This window comes from Sphaerodactylus townsendi, linkage group LG11 (genome assembly GCF_021028975.2).
Source record: "Sphaerodactylus townsendi isolate TG3544 linkage group LG11, MPM_Stown_v2.3, whole genome shotgun sequence".
Taxonomy (NCBI): Eukaryota; Metazoa; Chordata; class Lepidosauria; order Squamata; family Sphaerodactylidae; genus Sphaerodactylus; species Sphaerodactylus townsendi.
The window spans coordinates 23,790,742-23,808,647 of NC_059435.1; the positions used below are offsets into that span (position 1 = coordinate 23,790,742).

Here is a 17,906-nt window from a genome sequence, read left to right on the forward strand (position 1 = left end):
GTAATCACTGGGTAATTACTAGTGATGATGAGTAACTATTATTGGACATTATTAAATAGACTCAAGGGGGAAATAAAGGATACCATACACATTATGAAACTGCAAAGGGAATAAAAGTCTGTTCAATTTGGAGTACAATCAGTGAACTGGGAATCTGTATCTCAGCTGTTGTATTAATTTTACTGTTTAATTGTTATTTAATTAAACTTGTGAAGCTAACAAATTACACCATTCCTCAAGATCAGTAATGACTGGCAGTGGTTTTTCAGGTTTTCAGATCCAGAAGAATAAGAAGAGTTGAATTTATATTCCCCCTTTTCTCTCCTATAGGAGACTCAAAGGGGCTTACAAACTCCTTTCCCTTCCTTCCCATCTCTCAGGTGGGGCTGAGAGAGCTCAGAAGAACTGTGACTAGCCCAAGGTCACCCAGCTAGTGTGTGTTGGAGTGTACAAGCTAATCTGAATTCCCCAGATAAGCCTCCACAGCTCAGGCGGCAGAGCGGGGAATCAAACCTGGTTCCTCCAGATTAGAGTACACCTGCTCTTAACCACTATGCTACTGCTGCTCCAGGTCTTTGACATCACCTGATCTGGAGATGCCAGAACTGAATCTAGGTCCTTCTGTGTGCAAAGGTGGTGTCACTGAACCATGGCCCTATCTCCTGAAATTTCCAGTCAGGTGGAGCTTGGGGGTGCAGCCAAAAGTATAAAGCTGGAGTCAGTCAGCCCAGCTTCTCAGTTCAATCCTGGGCTCCGCGTGGTTTAGGTTGAACTTTAAACTGCAGACTCAAAGCCTGCAATTTAAAGCTGAACCTGGGTAAGTCAGGTCCAGCACCAAACAGGCCCACCCCACTTTAAAAAAAAAAATCATTTCAATTATATTTGTACCCCGCCCTATCCGCGAAGGGCTCAGATTGGCTAACAACATGATAAACAATACATTTCAACACTATATCAATAACAAACAGTAACAATAATAAAATACATAAGACTAAATAGAACCTGAACTCTGAACTCCACCTGGAGTTCGGGGTGGGGTGAGCCCACACTGGCTGGTTCAGCCTTCAATTGTGGCCCTGCTCCTGAACTGTATGTGGAGTTCAGGCAGGGGTGCAGTTGGGGTGGCAGCTCGGTAATGTGCCCCCCCCCCCCACATACCTGGCCAAGTGGTGCTCAGGCCTCCAGTCTTCCTTCCCCTCCAGAGCCTGCCCTGGTTACATACTGCTTTTTTTAACAATCATGCTCAGTAGTTACAGCATATTTTGAAGTGGTTCACATTTCACTAATGAATACAGAAGCCCTGTAAGGTAAGCCAGTATTTTTACCAGCAGATGGTAGTGCAGAGGTTGAAGGTTTTCCTGATAGCATGAACTGCAATCTAAGCATGTTTATTCGGAACTAAGCCCCATTAAGCTCAGTAGGCTTACTCAGGGCCAGGTGATACCTGATATTTGAACAGACAACTTCCAGGCTCATGGCTGATTAGAGCTGCCAACCTCCCAGTGGAACCTTGAGGTCTCCTCAAATTACAACTGATCTCCAGACTACTGAAGATTACTGAATTCCCCTGAAGACACTGGCTGCTTTGGAGGATGGGCTCTATGGTATTATACCCCTTGTGGTCTCTTTTCTCCAACCCTCCCAAGGATCCATCCCCAAAACGCCAGGAATTTGCCAATCTGAAGTTGGCAACCCTGCCGCTGATTCCCTTTGATACGGATTGACTAGCGTCACAGAAGCAAAACCACATATAAATTTGAATATAAATATGAAATAAATAAATATACATCTTATATCAAATTAAATAGAACTGAAGAGCTACAAAAGCATTAAAAGGAAAACTGCATCTTCATAGTTAAAGTAAGCAACGTTTCCAGTCATTAATTAGTTTATCATCATCAAATACAGAAAGTGTCAACTGCCTCTTCTTTAATGTGTCTTAACTACAAAATGTTCTGCCTTCTCAGTCTACTGCTGCAGTTCTACTAATCTGCCCACTCATCTGGAAAAAAATAAATTATTTTCTTGAGCTATCAAGTAGACAAAGATTGGCATTCATCTTAAAACCAGACAGACACAGCAGTCCGAAAATCCTTCCTATTGTATAAGTAGCCACAGCTTTCTCTAAGAGCCAGCAAATGCAGTGATTTATCACTGAGCAATAAAAAGAACAACTCAAAAGCGCATCCTCATCCCAAGAAATAGAAGTGAGCAACCATATATGACAACTCCTCAAGGAAATACCCATTTCCACCATTTTAAATAGTCATGTTTTGCACAGAGTGGGTTATTTGGGAGTCCTTCCAGAAATATATTTTAATAAGATTCATTAAACACACACACATTTCTGTTTCATTTATTTTCCAATAACGCTTCCAGTCCAAGCCTTAATCCAGTTTGAAATGGTCTTTGCCTTGAGGAAACTGATAATGACATCATGAGATAATTTGGGGGGGGGGGGGTGTCAGAGGAACAGATGCTCGCTATGTTGTTCATTTGTCAGTGCCACTAAATACTTTCACCTCTTCTCCCTCACACACACACTCAGTTACCCAAATCCACAATGCCAACCCAATGGGCCTTGCCCTTTACTGGGCACACAGCTTGCATCCCATCTCCAGTCAATCGTGCTTGGCAGACAAGATATGCAATCCCATACATCTGTAATCCTTGGAAATAGAACTGAATGCCTAGTTTGATGATTATCTTATTTAACTTAGAGCTTCAAGCTATTTGAAAACAGTCAGCGGCAGGAAGGATAGAAAGTAGTCAGAAAGGGATCGCCAAGGTTCGTTGCTTCTCTGCGGCTGATGGAGTTATGCAAAATCTACACAGCGCAATGACTGTGTGGGAGAGATTTTTAGAAACAAAAGTATTTGTCACACAGCTCTGCTCAGAAGCAACCTGGCTCAGTCATTTCGCTAGAGGCACAGGATACTGCATGTTTACAACTGTCAGTGTGTCTCAACTGATCCCTGTAAGGAAGCCTTTGACAGCAGTTTGACCAGAGAACCTTAGCAAATGGTAATGCTTTTTCCTATTGGGGTGCTGTGTGGTTTCCAGGCTATATGGCCGTGTTCCTTGAAAAGCTTCTCCTGGTGATTTCTTTTGTTGCTGGACACAGGAACACTCAGGACAAGCACTTCACAACTAGGCTTGGTGCAGCACACACAATATTTTCCTAGGTCCTTAGGCAATCCTAGCTACTGTTGATATATTGCATTCACTATCAAATATCTGTTCATTAGAGGTGAGCATGCCACCAGTTGCTTATAGATGGTGTGCATCATTGTGCCTGCTCCTAGAACTGGATAGAAAAGTTTACTGATATTGCCTCTAAGGGGGCAGGGGCGGGAGTCTGTTTCTGAAGCCTTTCACAGCCAGAATCAACTGTCTGTCATGTTTTTTTTCTGGGCTGTGTCACCACGGTCTGGTAGTTTTTGCTCCTAGTGTTTGGCCCGCATTTATGGTTGGCATCTTCGGAAGCATGTCACGGTGAGATGTGTTTCTCTCTGAGGCACAGTTTGGATTCCTCTGAAGATGGCAGTGATAGATGCAGGTGAAATATTAGGAGCAAAAACTACTAGACCAGAACCATGCAGCCTGGAAATCCCACAACAGCCAAATCAATTTCCATTTAGAACTTGGGCTTTACCCACACACACTTTGTAACCAATGTGCATTAAATAGGAAAACTAACTGCTGCTCTACTCATTCCAAGTTTAGTTTTCAGGGATGAGGGAACAGGAATAAAAGAGGAATACATACCCTCCCCGCACACACACTTTGAACTGTCTGCTGCTGTGCATGATACAGAAGTGTGTCTGATTCTTACCCTGCCAGGGTGCTTCCGTCCACCACTAGGTATGGTTATTCATACTATAGGAAGCAAGGGATTTTCCACACATGTTCTATCAATGCAGATGTGCAGTTGAATCTAGATTTGCTGGGAAACATAGAAAATGGAATTGCTGCAAATGCGTATAATTGTATCCAGGTCATAATTCTAAGGTCTATGGTTGTTACATGCTTCCTCTCTGGTGCCTATCTCTCTCCCTGTAATAAAATTGGAATAGAGAACATTGAGGAGGGCAATGACAGGTGGGCTACAAGGCCCATTTTCACACTACTCAAACTCTGGAGGGATGTGGGCTGGATTCAGAGTCAGCTCAGCGGTCAAACCCTGAAATACAACATTTAAGTTCCTTCACTGCATCGCCAGCATTTAGTCTTGCTCATAAAGAACAGATTTTGAAGGAAAAGCCTAAAAGCTGCACGCTTTTTAGTGACATTTGAGAAGTGGTTCCCATCTTTTTTTCACTCTCATACCCCTTGGCAACCCATTTCCCTAAAATTGTACCCCCATAACAGTAAACCCATTATGTAAGTTTCTTCATGCACCCCCAAACGCTCTGGAACATAACCCTGTGGGTAGGCATACCCCAGATTGGGAACCACTGCAGAAGTGGACTGGAGAGCAAAAATGTAAGGATCTACTCTAAAGTTATTAATTTTACATGAATTTTCATTTAGCTCCTATAACAGTGGTGGCAAACCTATGGCACGGGGTGCCAGAGGTGGCACTCACCCTCTCTGTGGGCACGCGTGCACAGAGTTCATCATGTGGGGGGCTGAAAATCACACACACACACACACACACACACACACACACACCTAGGCTGGCCTGGGCCGCTGGGCACGACGTGTAGGTAACCACGTTAAGTGCTGTTAAACCCCACTGATTTTCATGGGAAGAACTAATGCGCAATCCTTTACCAGGGAGTAAGCTCAGTTGCTGGTAATGGGGCTTGCTACTAAACCCTTCTAGGGTCATGATTCAACCGTTGGAAGCGTTGCACGGTTGCTTCAAAGCAAAGCCACCGACTATTACCAAGCTTACTCCCAAGTTACGCGCGCCTTGGAGCCAACCAATTTTTCTAAACTAAAACCTCAGTATTCAGGTTAAATTGCCGTGTCGGCACTCTGCGATAAATAAGTGGGTTTTGAGTTGCAATTTGGGCACTCAGTCTCGAAAAGGTTCGCCATCACTGTCCTATGAGCTGCTGTTCCATAAAATCATCCAAAATGTATGTAACAAAATCACAGGTGTACAAAGACACTAATTGCATAGCTTTCTGATACTTGGAAGAAGAAGAAAAAGAAGAGTTTGGATTTATACCCCACCTCTCTCCTGTAAGGAGACTCAAGGTGGCTTACAAGCTCCTTTCCCTTCCTCTCCCCATAACAGACACCTTGTTAGGTAGGTGGGGCTGAGAGAATTCCGAAGAACTGTGACTAGCCCAAGGTCACTCAGCAGGAATGTAAGAGTGTGGAAACACATCTGGTTTACCAGATAAGCCTTGGCCACTCAGGTGGAGGAGTAGGGAATTAAACCCCATTCTCCAGATTAGAATCCACCTGCTCTTAACTACTACACCACACTGGCTCTTGGGCAATCTCTCTCTCTCTCAACCTGTTTCCACCTCTATAATGCAATACAATTATATGAAAACTAGGCTGCTTAAAAAAAAACACCAGTTTGAGTGCCCATGGTATTGCAACACTACAACAGGCAGATACACTGGATGGGTGTTGTTAAAGACAGCCATTGGAGCACACATCTTCATCCAATGCGTAAATAGCATCTTCCCTATCACTTGACAAAATGTTGTAGACACAAATTGAGCATAACTCTGATGGAGCTGCTGTAGCCAAGTTGCTTTCAGTACCACCCATGTATCATGAGAAACTCCAGGCCATGCACAAACAGCCCCATAACACCACCTTCTCTCAAGGGAAATAGGGCGGGGTGGGTAAACAGCAGAGTTGTGGAACGGCCTGGGAGCCTCTCCTTATCCCAGCAGTAAGAAATGAAGCCATGCTTCATCATCTCTCAAATGCCCTCAGAAAAGCATCACAGATTCTCTCAGACATCTAGCAAAGGCTGACTAGCCTAAACGTTTATGTTTTAAGGTTTGTTGAAAGTGTTTGTTCATCATCTCTATCAGGAACACAAGAACCCGCAAGCGGAATCAATGGAGAGAGAATATTAAAGGAATCATGGGACTGTTTAATTCATCCTGCCAATTTGAAGAGATAGGAATACTAGCATAAAGCCACAAAATGTTGTGTCAGATTTAACTGTAGACTGCATTCAGTTGAAGCTGTTTGTTTTGAGAGGCTGGCTTTGAGTTCTGACAGGAAACAATTAATAGCAACTAGTAGCTCAGCTGTTTGGATAGAAAGGTCATCATATGAGGTTTATCATTACTTCCACGCTAGCCTTGTGATAGCTAGACAAGGAGAAGGACCAACACTGCCATGAAGGTAGAACAAATAGGACATTTCCTCCCTTTTCAGCCTGGACTCAGAGCTGAATAATCCCCTCAGTCAAATGACTTCTATGTATAACTAGCAGCAAAGCCCATTTCATTTTGAAATGAAATAGGGTCTAAGGAGGGGGGGGGAGGGACAAAGCCTTTTTCCATGTAGCAGGCTTACCCAGCCCCTTCCTCCCCCACCTCACCAACAGGCCTTCTTGCTTGGCTGCCAATCCTTATCCCCAGTCACAGGCACTCACCAGCCCCCCCCCCCCCCGCCAGCAGCCCACTTGCTTGTGCAGCAACCCTCTAGCAGCTAGTTGATCTTTCACGTCACCTTCTACCTGATCCTTTTAACCCAGATGCCATGCCCACTGCTCTGCCACTGCTTAGTATTTTTTGGAGCATCGCAGGTGGGTTACTGGAGCCGGGAAGGGAGTCTGAAGGGCAGGGAAGAGTCGTTGGGAGTAGTGGGAGGTGTGGCAGGAGAGTATCTTGACTGCACCCAGGTTGGTGTGTGGGGTGGGGGAAAGGTGGCTGGGGGCATGGGGAGGGTGGTGCCAGTCCTGACAGAAGGACATCTTGGCCAGTTATCCACCGGGCCTGGGTTGGTTTGGGGGCAGGGGGCAGCTGGCCAGGTCAGGGGTGGCTTGTAGGGGTGGTGGGAGGGCATGGGGGGCCAGGAGGGTGGTTGCTGGTGGGAAAAGTGGTGGCAGGCCTGTTGAGAAGGGTGCCATTCCAGCACACCAGAAATGTTTTGGCCTAGCATTTAAATGGCACTACACCCCTTGAGATTCACCAGCTAAAAGGGGGGGGGGGTTCCAAAAGCTAGGGGATCGCCACTGGAAAAGTGCCTTCTATGGCTGCTATTGGCTAACTTCTGAAGATGGGAAACAGAGAATAGGGATCAGGAAGAGAATCTTAACTGACAAGCTGGACAGTACAGGAAGAGGCATTTCTTCACAAATTATGGTACTACTATAATAATAAATACAGAAATCAACATGAGCAGATGTTCCTAGAAAAGAGAAAAACAGGACCAACCATTTGGCTCAGTCCCTGTTTTCTAAAACCAACCCTTATTTTTTCCCAAAAATTAGAGTTGATGTTTGGTATCTTCAAATACAAAAATAAACACAGAGAGATAAAAAGAATATCCCTTTTAAAATATCAAGCAGTGGCACACCCAGACAATAAAAACATTAGGAAATGGAAACTTTATGATCCCAGTTATTTTCAAAAGCCCAATTACTCCAGAGACAGGAACAGCTACCCAAAAGCAGAAATATTATAAAGACCCGTAGGCTGGGAGCCCCACTGCAGATTGCAAAATCCCATTACAGAACCAAAAAAAGAAAAAGACGAACCTAATAAAAATTATAGGATGTTACAGTACAAAATATACATGGAACATTTCACTTAACAATATCCTGTTTAGTCAGAATTTAATAACAGCAGATTATATATTTTAAAATTAAACAGGGAATATTTTGAAACCATGTACTACATTTTTAATATTGCTCACTCTATTTTTAACATCTGGCTTTAACTAAAAGTTCAGAACACGCAGAATTCTAGTTTTTACTGCAGAAACTGTAGAGAAGCACTGTGTTGGTGAGATTACAGTGCAGTCTTGAACAGAATTACACTTTTCTAACCCCATTGTTTAGTAGGGGGTAATTACATTCAGGACTGCACTCTTAAACTAGTGGCATTTTCCATGTATCTTCTCTGCCAATGCTAATTCAGTTGCATAAGGAACTGTCCAGCACAGAGTATCATGAATGGCACACATTAATGGAAGAAAGCAAGTAGAGGCTTATTACTAACCATTATATCTAACTAATTAAAAATCTACTAATTCAAATTCCTATTGCACTTGTCTAACATTTTTTTTAATAAGAGTCATATTTTGATGGGCTTTGAGGACAGTTCTGAGGACGGTTTCATAAAGTAACTGTGTTGGTTTCCAGTGGAAAAACCAGATTCAACTCCAGTAGGACCTCAGAGATCAACAGGATTTTTGAGGGTACAAGCTTTAGAGAATTAAAGCTCCCTTTGGTATCTGACTCTTGTAGCTTATAGCCAGAAAATCTTGGTCTCTAAAGTACTACTGGACTCTGATCTAGTTGAATATGTGAAGACACATTTTGATGGCAGCTAAATGAGTAAAATATATTCAGATTTTTGTTCTCTCTGGCCTCCTTACAGAAAGTCTGACACATGCTAAGCAATCTTGATCCCCCCCTTTCGTCTTTATCCTGCGTACTTTAATGTTTCTAAAGTCAAATGGCCATTATACCATCTTCCACTAGAACACAGGCTATCCAAGATCATCAGTCCAATCACTCTGCACTCTCCTTTGTACAAGAATGAACATTCCTGCCATTTTCTTAGTTGGGGGTGGGGAAGGGAACACTCTGTATTTCATATAAGTAGCTAATAATCCCATGTGGCTTCCCAGTTATCTCAATGTTTTAGTTAATCAGCAAAGCTTACATATGCTTTTTGTCTCCTACGTAAGCAACTGCAATTCCTAATAAACCAGAAAGCCATGGTTTATCTTCTGAAAACACAGGGGATACTTGAAGAATTATCTAGGGAAATGTTACATCTTAATTTTTACATTATTTGTTTTTGAAGGATGTATTCTTAATAATGAGGTCCACAGAGCTTTCCTAGCAAGGACAAGGACATAAAATACCCTCTCAACCAACAAAAAGGCTGACATAGAAGATCTTTTGTTAAGACATTTGTATGTATGTATCGTGAGCCATTCTGATAAAGATACAATAATAAATATTAATGGTGATAGAGATTCAATACGGAACCTGACATGTATGCATACTTCCCTAGTTATTTATCATAGTCATCACAACAAGAACCTCTATAACGCAAAGAAACTTATTAGGTCACAAGCATCTCCTTGGTGGTCTTTGCTCAAACCTTGAGAAAAAGAACACTGATAACAAGTGGATGGATTCTGTCAGGGGAAAGCAGCCCTCCTCAGAGCTGAATCCTTGGCAAGATTCCTTGCTGGAGTACCAGCTGTAAACCAGATCCCTATGTAACAACAATTCAAGTGAATTACAGCTAGGCTGCCAATTAGGGATATTTCCAGACAACCCATGGAACACACACATTGTTACTCATTCGTCACAAGGAAGCTGCACATCTTTCCTGCTTTATAGCAATCATTGCAGGGAGTTCATTTCATTTCATTACCTTTATTGGCATGAGAAAGGACAGAACAATAATACTGGTAGGAATTTGCAGAGAGTTGATGACTCCTCCCACTCTCATCACATGACCATTTGGACGTGAATCTTCCCTCCCGAGGGAAGGGGCAGCAGTGTGAGTGCTTTTCAGAGCTGCAGATCAGGCAAAAAGCTTGAAAATATTTCCATGACAGACTTGCACAAGTGCAGTCCCCAATGTGGGGCTGCACAGAATACCCACAAAGATGAACAGACTAACGCCATCCTCCTGCTTCCCACCACTCAAAAAGAAGTTGTAGAAGATCTCCTCCCAGCACTTTTGACCATTATGCAATAAAAAGCCCCAAGACACTAATAAGACAAAGTCATACAAAAACAGAATAGGAAAGAAGAACAGGACTCACCCTCACATACGCTAGGTATGACTTGCACTTTTCTTGCATATATGACAGTTGCAATATATCCGTGATCTGCCCCATCGCTTCTCCAGAAGACACAAAGTAAATCCGGATTGGATGAGTCTTTTCTTTCTTCATTACATCTGCTGTCAGGTTATAGTTCAGTTCTATTTGAAAAAAGTAAACACCATTTTCAAGTAAATCGTCAGCTATTTTGGGCCATGATGTTAGTTGTAGACCCTTTCCTTTTCTTCTACTATCATCAGCCCTGAATATGAGTAAAGTGACATCAAGTCACAGTCAACTAACAGTAGCCTCATAAGGTTTTCAAGGCAACAGAGGTGGTTTGCCATTGCCTTCCTTTGAATAGCCACCCTGGAATGCCTTGGTGGTCTTCTATCCAAATAGTTTTATTTATTTATTGAGATTTACACCTCGCCCTACACGGAGGCCTCAGAGCAGCTTACAAAATTAAAAACAGTAAAACATCATCAAATAAAACAATCTTAAAATCACTGCATTACCCACTCACATACCTTCCCCCACTGTGGACCAGCATCCACCAGAGAGTGCATCTAGAGGGTCAAAGGCCAAAGGCCTGGGTGAATAGGAAGATCTTCACCAAATGCCAAAACCCATAAAGGATTGGCACTTGGCAAATTTCCACAGGGAGGCTATTCCACAGTCTTGAGCCAGCTATGGAGAAAGCTCTTCCTCCTGCACTTTGGCAGGGGAAGGGACCACCAGAAGAGGCCAGCCTCCCAGCTCAGTGCTCAGGCAGGTTCATATGGGTGCAAGTGCTCCTTCAGATAGGTGGGGACCCAAGCTATTTAGAGCTTTAAACTTCAAGACCTTGAATATGGCCCAATAGCGAATAGGGAGTCAGTGAAGATCTTTCTAGACAGGCAATAAGTGTGCTTAGCCAGGTTGTTCCATTGTCATCCCTAGCTAGATATATAGAAAAGCTACCAAAAAAAAAACGTTGGCTCCAAGGCATACATTATTCGGGAGTAAGCTTGGTGGTAGTTGGTGGCTTTGCTTTGAAGCAACCGTGCAACTCTTCCAACGGGTGAATCACGACCCTAGGAGAGTTTACTCAGAAGCAAGCCCCATTGCCAGCAACCGAGCTGGCAGGTAAAGGATCCCAGGTAAAGGATCACGCTTTAGTTCTTCGCAACCCAGGTAAAGGATCACGCTTTAGTTCTTCACATGAAAATCAGTGGTGTTTAACAGCACTTAATAGGGTTACCTACATTGCTTCCCCAAAACTAGGTCTTAGGTTTAATGCTAATAATCAAGCCCAGGCCAGCCTAGATGTGTGGGGGAACTCTGTTCGCGCGTGCCCACAGAGAGGGCTCTGAGTGCCACTTGCTCTGTTCTAGAGCAAGTCTGCAGAAGTTGGAGCCAAGACTTAATTATTTGGTGTATTTTAGGCCACCTCTCCAATGTGTAATGTGAGTGTTCCATATTTTGTCTGTCTGTTTTTGTAGCCTTCTACCCAATTAGGATGTGTGCTGGTAAGGTGATCCCATGCACATCCTCACAAACTATGCAACTCCTTGTAGAGAAAGATCTCACATCCTTTCAGGGGGAATATATGTACATGAAACCACTGACTTCCACAAATGCCATGTGCTAACAATCATTCAACACACTTGCTCCTGATTATAACCAGACGTGTCTCTTTGACTTTCCTGCCTCTGATAAGTGACATTTGTCAGAAGAGGGGGCCTGTTCAGTTTTGTTTATTTATATTTTGGTTTGGGGAGCTTTGTTTTGGTTTTGAGTTTAGCATTTTATCATTTTTTTACTTTTGGTTCATCTCTCTCTCATTGCCCATATCTCTCCCCACAGATTCACTTAGTGTTTTCTTTTTTATTAACTGATATTAACAAAGAAGATACACATGGTCTTGCACAATTACAGAAATTCAAATTCCAGCTTTCCATAAACAAACTCCAATTTCTAGAAAATCTGATAAAAATGATTCGATCTCCCTTTTTACAACACGTCATTGCATTAAAAAATACCATCGTCCAAATTCTGTTATACCATTTCACCACTGATGGTGGAACCATTGACTTCCAACAGTTTTCTATACAAATTTCAATAGATTTGTGACCATTTGTGTGTCATCATTCCCAACTGATCTTCACACACAAAAGAACTAACAAAAGTACTTCAGTTCCCATGGACATTCTATATCTAGTATTATTTTATGGTTTAATTGAAAGGTGTTATTTTTAAGTGGAATGTTATGTGAGGTATTTGAGGCCACCAATCAAAATGCAACATACATATCCAATCTGCCTAGAATTTGGAAAATCAATACAAAATCATTGCTATCACACACTCTCCATTCACTTCAGTGAAGCTCCCTTTTAAACATGAACAGAGGTTTTCCAGGAATCTACAGATAATGCCCTGTTTAAAAGTAAACAGTCAGAAAAAATTGATCTGGCAGTATAACATCTGGCATCTTACCAGCACTTGCCTTTAAGATAAGAATGCTGATGTAAATGCAGAAAGTACAGATAACATCACTTAAAAGGATTTAAACAGCATGTTGTAGGCATGACCATAAAACAAAGTTGAATTTATCTATACTTGTTCCTCATCAAGTGTCTTCTGTGCTGGCATGCCTGGGACTATGCAGGCACAGGCTGGCCATGGAAATCTTACTAGAAGGTTTCTAAGAAGACTTTGAGCACTTGGAGTGCTCTCCCCCTCCTCTCCCCTCCCCCCAGAGCCAAGAGCAGGCTGGTTTCCAGCCCAAACAGTCACACAAGAGGAAGTGGAGAAAATGGTCTTCTCTCAGTCCACTCTTCCCTCAGTTGTCCCTTCACTGCTATGGAAGAGACATTAGCCCACAGTAGTGAAAGGAGGGAGGGATGGGTGCCTCCACAGAAGCCATTTGATGAACAAGTCTTACAAGTAAGTGCAACTTTGTTTTCATCACCTTGTCTTCAATGCAGTCTCATACGGGATAGCTGCAAACTCACTTACCGTGGACAAGAGAAGAGTTTGGACTTATACTCCACCTTTTTCTTCTATAAGGAGTCTCAAGGTGACTTACAAACTCCTTCCCTTCCTCCCCCCACAACAAACACATTGTGAGGTAGAGAGTTATGGGGCTGAGAGAGTTCTGGGGAACTGTGACCCTTTCAGTACAGGCCAATTAAACCAGGATAACACCAGTAAAAAAACCCAGGTTGGGGGGAACTTCGCACAGATCCCTCTCCTAACACGGATCCGCTCTGAATTTTCCCCTCCCGCCAGCCCGGTTATTCAACAATCATGATTTTCGCAATTCTTTTGTTTAAATGCGCCTCGCAGCAGCAGCCAAGCAAACAGCCAAGTAGGAGGCATGTTAAAACAAAAGAATCTCAGTTGTGTTAGGTGTTCCCCAGTTCCCGTCTGTGCAGCCACACACACACAGGGCCTTATTGTGGCTCTGGGGGATCGACTGTGCCTGCCTGTGGGGCTATGCATCAGAGGCAGGTAAGAACACATACTCATCATTTGGAGCCATCTTTGAGTCGCATTTGGAATACTTCTTAAATAAAGCCATAGTGAAGCAAGAAAATTTTCTCAGGTAAAATAAAAGTGCTTAACGAAGCAGGCCCTCTCCCCACAGTGGCAAAGAAAGAACTGAAGGAATACGGCTCTCACCACATAATTTCATGTGACTGCTTGGGCGGGAAACCAGCCCGCTCTTAGATTCAGAGGGGAGAGGGAAGAGAGCTCCAAGTGCTTGAAGGCTTCTAGAAGCTTTCTGGCCAGATCTCCATAGCTGGCATGCACCTGCACAGTCCCACAATAGACAGCTGGTTCCCGCAGGGCTTTTTATAAAATTAGGCCACATGTTACAATATTTCACCTAAATTTACTGGATCACAGCACGAGGGGGGGGGGTTGTTTGTTTCCTATAGATTTTATCCAAACTAAGTATAATAGGAAAGCTATTATACTCTAATCTGGAGAACTGAGTAAAATTCCCTCACATAAAGTCTGCTGGGTGACCTTGGGCCAGTCTCTCAGCCCACACAGAGGCAGGCAATGGCAAACCACCTCTGAATATCTCTTGCCTTGAAAACCCTCTCACTTGATAGCACGCACACAGATACACAAGTAAAATATACTCTTAAATAGAGAAAATTTCAATCATTATTAGGCAACCAAGTTTAATACTCACAGAACCAACATCAGACCCTTTAGGAGGTCAAGTACATTCAGGGTGGTTTGGTTTGAGAAAAAAGAATAGGAAAGAAAAATCTTTATCTATTTAGAGTTCACCTTTGTTTTTGGGCTCTCCAGACAGAGAACGCAGTACAAAGACTACACTGGACATATCTATCCAAAATAGACAGTATGAGTCAAATGCATGTCCCCAACCTGAGTCATCATCACAAATAGGATTGGTGCGCATCACCTAGAAAAGGTTGTGTTGCTCTGTGCAGGCTCAAATACATTAGCCAGCAGGAATGGCACAGCAGGAAAGCCCCTTCTCCCATCATCCCACTAGGTTTGGAGAACACAGGGCAACAAGGTTTCCTACCTATCCTACAGGTGGGAAAAAGTTGGATCGCGTACCTGCGTATTGACTTGTGTCACACGTTGTGCATTTTGGTTCTCACTGATCATATTTATAGGTGGACACATTTGCACTGCTAGCCTTAAACCACAAGTAATCAAATTTTCCCTTCACTTGGCAATTTTCCCTTCACTTGAGAAAATTAATTGTCAAAAGCAAGCAAAACAGCCATTTTGAACTACTAAGCAAATAAAACACAGAGACCTACTATGAAAGGTCAAAGGACCAACATTTATACCCCCAAAAGAGCCCTCGGGTAGCATTAGGTAAGCTGGCAAGAAATCCAGAGACAGAATTAATTCCTTTTCTGGGGTTTAACAATAAGATAGGAGAGAAGCCACGAGAATGCCTACTAATTAATTGCTGGGATGGGTGTAGATAAGTTAAGTATTTGGCGAACTGATTGAAACACCTTAGGGTGACACAATGGAGATTAAGTAGTCCACTTGTCCAGTCAGGCACAACTTAGGACCAAGGAAAAAGTTCAGCAACTAACCACCTTTCTGCCCAGGCTTAAGGCACAATATGGATCCCAAAACTCTCCGAGAGGGATCCACTTTGAGAGGAACAGTGTCTTTCTCTTATGCCAGTCATTGGCCCCCATACTTGACTACTCACAAAAAGATTACATCAGAGTATGTTTTTAAAAAGTTAACAGTAAAAAATGAGGAAAGAACTATTTAGAGTGGGCAGTAGTATGAAATTATACATGTGATGGGACAGCGTAAGTGTGGATAAATGAATCTATGTCATAAGGAAGGGATGTAATGAACATAAAATGTAGCTCAAAGGATAACATGACTAAAAAATAAACCATGAACTCAGTCAGGGGTCAGAACACAACCAATTCCCCATTAAGCTGAATGCAGCCCACAAGTTTACATGGTGCAACCATTCTATAACTACTCCTTGGCTGGATTGGAAAAGAACAGACCTCAAGGTATCTTGTAAGCTACAAACACAGCTGCTCAACAACACTGAGCTTTGTGGGTCACAAACTATGTAGTCCTCCATGGCAGACACCTCACAGAAGCTACTCTGGACCACTTCACAGGGTTGGTGGCTACTGTGGCCAGCGAAAGCTTTGTTAGATGTGCTGTGGCGTTGCCACATCAGGAGACTAACTCATTTTTTCTCCATACCACAGCATACATTCAGGAAGTCCGCAAACAGGAAAAAAAAAACCCTGCCCAGTCTCCATGGTGAGCTTCCATACACAAATTCTATGACGATTATTATCTTGTGTAAATTTAATGTCCCCGCCAAATGATGGCCATAACATGTACATTGACCCTAAGAAATGCCAGAGAACAGCCTGTACTCCACAACACAGGTCTAGCCATGACCATGCCTTCTCTGAGCAACAGATGACATTTAGAATTAGAGTATTTTCAACAGTATATTTCCCATCTTTCTCCACTTTGATTTTTGGCAGCTGCAATCAATGATGTCAACGACTGGAAAATTGAAATATTAGGAATAAGTTTTTTAAAACCCTGCAAATGTCACTGTATCCTATTTACCAGCTGACTCAGATCAGCTCTCAGAGACAAATTAGTTTCTGCTCATAATTTCAGAATGCTATAGGTATCTCACAGGATACATCAGGGAGCAGATTTGCGCAGGTAAAAGCACACAAGCTGTCTCCTAACACAGCTAGTGGAAGTGCAGAGCAGCAAACTAATGCAGACATGCCTATTCCCACACAGCTCATTGTCTGGACCCTGCTCTGCTCACAAAGCATGGGCCACACACATAAAAAAGTTACCTGTGCAAGCCAGCCAGCTGGCACACTGGTTGAACTGAAAATTTAAGAGCACAAATACCTGGTAAATATTTATTTATTTATTTATTTATTTTTCAGATTTTTAGACCGCCCCATCCCCTAGGGGCTCTGGGAGGTGTACAACACGATAACCATTGTATACAGATAAAAACAGTTAAAACCTTTAAAAGCAGCAGTACATAAAGGACTAAAAAGAATAATTAAATTAATTTGTAAGATGGCGTCCGACAATCTAATTTCACCCTCTTTCAGAGAGGGAAGGGCAGCAAATCCTGAGATGGCAAAGGCACAGATGTAAAGACCCTTGCGGGAGGGAGGGGCACCATCAGCGGCTGGGTACCTCCAAAGGCCCGGCGGGAACAGCCTCCGATCTTACCCACAGGGCCCTCGCGAGGAATTCTGTAAGGTCCCGCCCAGGGCCCGGACCTTTGGTGGAAGAAGCGTTCCACCCAGGTTGGGGCCAGAGCTGTAAAGAGCCCACAGCTAGCCCGGCGTGAAGGCCAGCCGTAATTGTCAAAAGCGAGGGGCCAGGGACCACCAGTAAATTGGCCTCTCTGAGCGAAGAGGCCCGGTATTGGGACATGTGGGGTGATGCGGTCCGAGAAGATACGAGGAGTCCAGGCAGCGTAAGGCCTTAAAGGAGTCCAACACCAGTACCCTTGAAGATGATTCCGGAACTCCACTGGAGGAGCCAATGCAGCTGGCGTAGCACAGGTTGGATATGATCCCGATCGGTGGCATTACCTGTGAACAAACGCGCAGCTGCATTTTCGGACCCAGCTTTAACTTCCGGAGATCAAGCGCAGAAGGCCCGCGTAGAAGGCGAGTTACAATAGTCTAATCTGGAGATGACCGTTGCATGGATCACTGGCGGCCAAGGTGGGTCTGGGAGAGGAAGGGGGCCAACCAGCGGGCCTGGCGAGAAGCGTGGAAAAAAAACAACCCAGGTAATATATGCCGGGCCCACCTGGGTCTCCAATGATAGAGACGAATCCAGGTGGACCCCCAGGTTGCGTACGGAGGGGGTCGGTGCCAATGTGACCCCCTCCCACACCGGCGGCTGAAACATCCCCCTCTCCCCCTCGCATAGAATTTATAGAAATTCTCTGCCCACAATGGACAAAGCAAATACATATTCATCTAGAGACCCAGCGTGGTGTAGTGGTTAAGAGCAGGTGCACTCTAATCTGGAGAGCCAGGTTTGATTCCCCGCTCTGCCACTTGAGCTGTGCAGGGTTTTATCTGCTGAACAAGATTAGCTTGTGCACCCCAACACATGCCAGCTGGGTGTGTCACAGTTCTTTGGAGCTCTCTCAGCCCCACCTACCTCACAGGGTGTTTGTTGTAAGGGGGGAAGGGAAAGGAAATTGTAAACCATTTTGAGTCTCCTTACAGGAGAGAAAGGGGGGGGGATATAAATCCAAACTCTTCCTCTTCTTCTGTCCCATTCTAGAAGATATTATTGTTTTCTTTATTCAGACGCTTAGTGAAAAGTTTTAGGAGACTCTAAAAGAAATAAGTCTGAAAGCCTCCATTGCTCATTCCCAAGAAAAACACTTACAGATCAGCCCTGGGCTGAACAATAAAGTT

At 43.5% G+C, this 17,906-nt stretch overlaps 1 protein-coding gene across 2 annotated transcripts in view; it reads right to left on the reverse strand.

The window, feature by feature from the left end:
- ITGA9 (integrin subunit alpha 9) overlaps window positions 1-17,906 on the reverse strand; it is a 246,500-nt gene that overhangs the window by 155,733 nt on the left and 72,861 nt on the right. For both annotated transcript variants that reach the window (XM_048511594.1, XM_048511595.1), the window contains exon 15: window positions 9,943-10,103. In XM_048511594.1, coding sequence (XP_048367551.1) covers window positions 9,943-10,103 — 161 coding nt within the window. The remainder of the gene's footprint in view (window positions 1-9,942; window positions 10,104-17,906) is intronic.